Source organism: Cynoglossus semilaevis, chromosome 20 (genome assembly GCF_000523025.1).
Source record: "Cynoglossus semilaevis isolate Cse_v1.0 chromosome 20, Cse_v1.0, whole genome shotgun sequence".
In the NCBI taxonomy this organism is placed as follows: Eukaryota; Metazoa; Chordata; class Actinopteri; order Pleuronectiformes; family Cynoglossidae; genus Cynoglossus; species Cynoglossus semilaevis.
The window spans coordinates 7,388,484-7,393,438 of record NC_024326.1 but is presented as its reverse complement, the minus strand read 5'-3'; the positions used below and the strand labels follow the sequence as shown (position 1 = coordinate 7,393,438).

Here is a 4,955-nt window from a genome sequence, read left to right as displayed (position 1 = left end):
ATGTTCACAAATATCTAATCTTGGGCCTTTTTGATTTGATACACAGCCCTCTCTCTCTGTAGAAAAATTCACATACAAACAGTTACCACAAAAAAATGTGTGAGAACACACACACACACACACACACGATGCACAGTTGCGCTCATTTATTTGAGGACCCCACGAATCTAAGTAATTCTGCTTTGGGCATGCTGCTGATGGGAGACGGGGGTAGGGGGTGATGGAAGTGCCTGCATCCAGGCAGAATTGATCGTTTGGCAGCTCCAAATGAGAGACAGGCTTGTCTGCGGAACCACGAGGGCCATGCAGTTGGACTCCAACGGCGCTCATAAAGTGCGCTCTTTAAACTGGCGGGGCCCCTGGGAGCCCATGGGGAGGGAGGGAGCCGCCGCCGCGCTAATGAGAACTACCAGAGTGCAAACATGCATGGAAATGACTGTTATTCTGTTGATGTGCATTTAAGTGCTTTTTTACTGCCAACCACAAAGAGAGGGAAATAACTGGTGATGAATGGTACCCCTGAAAAGCATTCATTTTCTTCTTCGGAAGAAAAGAGAGAGAAACGAAGGAAGGGGAGGGGGTGACAGAGAGGAAGATGGAAGGTAAAGATGGGGGGGCAGCAGACATGCATGGTGAATATATTAGCTTATTTCGCTAAACTACAGTGACAAGGTGTAATGTGACACAGCAGCAGTAGGAGGAGATGCATCGATGGCAGCGAGTTAACCTTCACTGCTCTCCTCCTTGCTCTGATCAGAGCTGCTGCAAAAAAAAAGGTCACAGCCATCAAGGCCCTGATCACTCATTATGAAAATGAGCGCCGTTTGCCTTTAAATGGCATCTCTATCAAACCACACTTTTACAAGTATGCATGTTTTAATACATTCATTCACTTTGTGGTGATTGTGTGTGAAGAGGAAGAGGATGAAACGTAAAGAAAGTAGAGTTCTTACGGGCTCCGCTGCTCGTACTGGTGTTGATGGCTTCATTCCACTGGTCGGCACTGGACACGGAAAAGGAGCGTTGATGCATTCCATCTTTACTGCCGCCAAACACCGACCCGCCCGTCTGCAGGGACGTGCTGCTGTTGGAGTGAGGAGCACCTGGAAAACAAGTGACAAGTCCAGGAAAATGAAAACTCCACTTTATTATGTTCCCTGCAGCTCCTAACTTAGTCGGCTGAAACTGTTTTCATTGAAGGGGGAAAGTCTGAAGAAGTGACAGTGATGTAATTGAGTTTTTTAGTAGTTTCTGCAGCACTTTGACGCTGCCGCCTTATTTGTGCACATCTTCTGCCTCAGACAAACCCTCCCTCACACAGACACACACACACAGCATCCCTCTCCCTCCTCCTCTGCCTCTAATTAGCCCTTAATTAACAAGATACACTCTGAACGCTAATTATCTCGCCTCATCCCTCTGACTGCCACATCCATCTCCACTGGCGTCAGCAGGCGTTCTCTCCCTAACTTCCAATCAGACGAGCGGCGGACGCCCGGCTCTCTTTACTAATTCATGGGCGAGGCTGCACCATGTGAGGTCCTTCCCTCCTGTTCACAAGCAGCCGCTGCCGCACATCCCAACTATTCTGATGAAAAGTCCACAGACACATTTAACAGCCATGTGAAGGGGCTTGATGCTAAAACACACAAATGCCTATTCTCAAAGAAATAAATATTTTAAAAAATACAATTAAAACTAAGAGCTTACTATTTTTTAAAGCAGTTCGAAGCTTTATTTACAAAGCAAAAAGAAAAAAATATTTTAAAAATTTGGCACGTTGTAAGGAGGAAAATTAGATAATGGTGACCATGGACTAATGATGGACCTTAACATTTCAAATTATTATTATTATTATTTCTATATTATTTATTTTACTATTTATTTATCATTTATAATAAATGGTAAAAAGTAGTTAACTGAATTTCTCTACTGTCAGTGACATGGTTAGTAATATGTTCAATTTTCTTGCTTTTTAAATAAAGGTTTTCAGGTAACTGCAGTACAAATCTATACATTTTTATCATTTTAAACTATGGCTATAATTAAATTACCAACATACTAAAATACTAAAAATTAAAAAAAAGGGCAATAAAAATTAGATGCTACGTTATATATTTTATTTGTTTAAAAATATATGTTTATTTGTAGAAATTTCTGCTAAATTACCAGGTTTAGTTTTAGGACAATCCTCTCAGAATTCCATCAGAAATATTTGTCTCGACCTGAAGCTGTCACGATGGCACCTTCTATTCAACGCTTACAGGAGAATTTCAGTTTTCTGACTGAGGTGACAATAACAGGAAATATAGTGTGTGGGTCGTGTGTAAAGTAAACTAAGCGGCACGGGTGCTTGTTAGGATAATATGTCCTACTCATTATCTAGAGTAATAAGTGTATCAAATTCACATAATCATGTCTAATTAGTATCAGTAATTATCTTGTTGGGCCCAGGAATATTAATCTTCAGGTCCCAGAGGGGAGGGAACAGAATCGCAGCAAGAATGGGTGGGAGAGCGAGGGAATCATGCCGAGGAGCGCAGACTAAATTAGCACGCTGGAAATCAGAGCAGAGGATGAAGAGGGTGAGGAGAGGGAGGAGGAGGAAGGGGGGGAGTCGAGGAATAGGGTTACTGGAAAAAAAAATCAAACTTTTGTTTCTGAAAAAGTGATGGATGAAGATGATATAATAAACGCAGGCCTTCCATAGAAAGGCTCCTGATTGCTTGCATTATCAGCTAATTAGGACCATTTGCGGTGGGATTTCATAAAGTCTGATGTGAGCAGCACTGTTTCCACCTAATATTACACAAACAACGCACTGTTGTTTGACCTTATAATAATCACTTAAGCTAAATAAATATTCCGTACTGACAGATCCTTTTTTCTCTTTAACAGGTTTGTCTCTTTGACGCCTTCAAAAGAGAAAAATAAAATAATAAAAAACAAAAAAATAAAACCACATGTCTAACAGGGAGACAACTGTGAATGATATTTAAAATTCAACAATCAGGTCTAATTGTCAAATTGGATGCTAATGATAAATGAATTATACATAGCTGTATCCATTAGACCCCAGAGACCACTCCTGCATAAAGGGGAGGATAATGTAATTACAGTGGAGAAATAATCAGCTCGTGGCGTAGAAAGAGCAGCACAGTACTCACACTAACAGACCAGCACTGCACCTCCACCTACACCGTCATATGCACCATCAGCACAGTGGAGTGTGTGGTCAGAAACAGAAAGCAACCTGGATCAGACCCAGGAGCTACATGTTGGAACGGGGGTCAAGTAAGAAGTAAATGTGAATGATACTTTTTATTTTAAAAAAAAATATTACTGATTATCAATTATTGCAGAGCAACATTACAGTTTAACCATGAATTTCTGCTGGAACCAGAGTACAATGTTTTTGAAAATGTGTTATATTTATCATTATATATTCCAATGTTTGAGGCTTGTCAAAATAATGTACAGCAGCTGAAGCTGAAGGGGGAAAACGGAGGCAGAAACTCCATATTTTCACTGCTGTCACTACTTCAAATGAATGAAGCCAGTGTAGTAAAAGTGACAAAAAACACATACATACATACGTACATAACATATTATTTACATCATTCTTTAACATACTGCGCATACTGGTGCAATGGCTATTTTTTAAAGGAGATATGTGATTTTTTTTAGAATGGAACTCTTCACTATTAAATTTATATTTTGTTCTATAACATTATGCAATACCTGGTGTATTTTAATTAGCCCTGAGGTGGTTTGTCTTGTACCAAAACTAGTTGCATGTATCTTATCCTTAAGACTAAATGAAACTGGAGGTTCAGTAATAAATATTTGTTTATATGGATCCATGAATTCATTTGAGTCGCAAAAATGTCGTCTCTTTCACAAAACAGCTGATATTCTCCTCAACAAATGATAAAATCTACATTATTATATTTCTAAGCAACGTCCAAAATATCATGTCAAATTAAGAAAACACAAAGTACACACTCCAGTGTAGAGCATCTCTCCACTGTATCATGGCCATGTGTATATAGAGATAACAAAAGCCATACAGTGTGTTCTGCAGGCTATTCAGGGCCGGGGTGTTAAATAGAGGCGATGGATTAGTGGGGAGCAGCGCTGCCTTGCTCCTCATTTCTCTTTAGGCCGGGCCGTCAGTGAGCTGATGAGCCGTGACGAGGCCTGACCCCTCCGTGGAGTTGTTGCCATTATGTACAAGTAGCGGGATAATGAAGCATTCATGCTAATGTGGGGCAGGCAGCACATCATCTGCTGCTGTGTGTAATCCACCACCACCACCACTATGATCATCATCAGCATCATCATCATCATCATCACCATCATCATCCACCGACGCCTCAGACGCACCCCCCAACCCTGAATTATATACTGTAATTTCACACTATATATGCATCAAAACACATTAAAATAAATACACTACACACTACACCAGTGTGGGTCGCATTTGGGTCGTATTTTTTTTATCTTAACATGTACTGACATAAAATAATAATAATAATTTAAGGTGTATTTTGGGATTAAATATTCTTAAATTAATTAAAATTGTATGTTTTGGCATCATTGACTAGAATATTATCATATTGTTAGTCAGCTTGGTAACCTCTAAGTCCATGGTTCTAACAATAATACTAGTTTAAGAAAACGTAATTTATAACATACGCCATTATTTACTTAAACATGACCTCGATGACTGTGAGACCTAAACAGACATTTAGGAACAACTTGTTTTTAGATCTAAGGGTAAAACAGTAGTGAGAGCTGCTATGAGGTGGCAAAGATTTAAACCAAATTTGTTGAATAGATTTCAGTGGCAGGAAGTGGCGTCAGTTTGAACTGAACCCCAGGTTCTGACATAGTAGAGTCTTCACTGGAGGCAGACTGCGGTGCCGAGTGGAGGAGGACGGAGTTTAACACTC

General features: G+C 40.0%; 1 protein-coding gene across 2 annotated transcripts in view; it reads right to left on the bottom strand.

The window, feature by feature from the left end:
- Window positions 1–4,955, bottom strand: part of agap3 (ArfGAP with GTPase domain, ankyrin repeat and PH domain 3) — a 108,897-nt gene that overhangs the window by 27,153 nt on the left and 76,789 nt on the right. For both annotated transcript variants that reach the window (XM_008334357.3, XM_025052571.1), the window contains exon 12: window positions 954–1,103. In XM_008334357.3, the coding sequence (XP_008332579.1) occupies window positions 954–1,103 (150 nt within the window). The remainder of the gene's footprint in view (window positions 1–953; window positions 1,104–4,955) is intronic.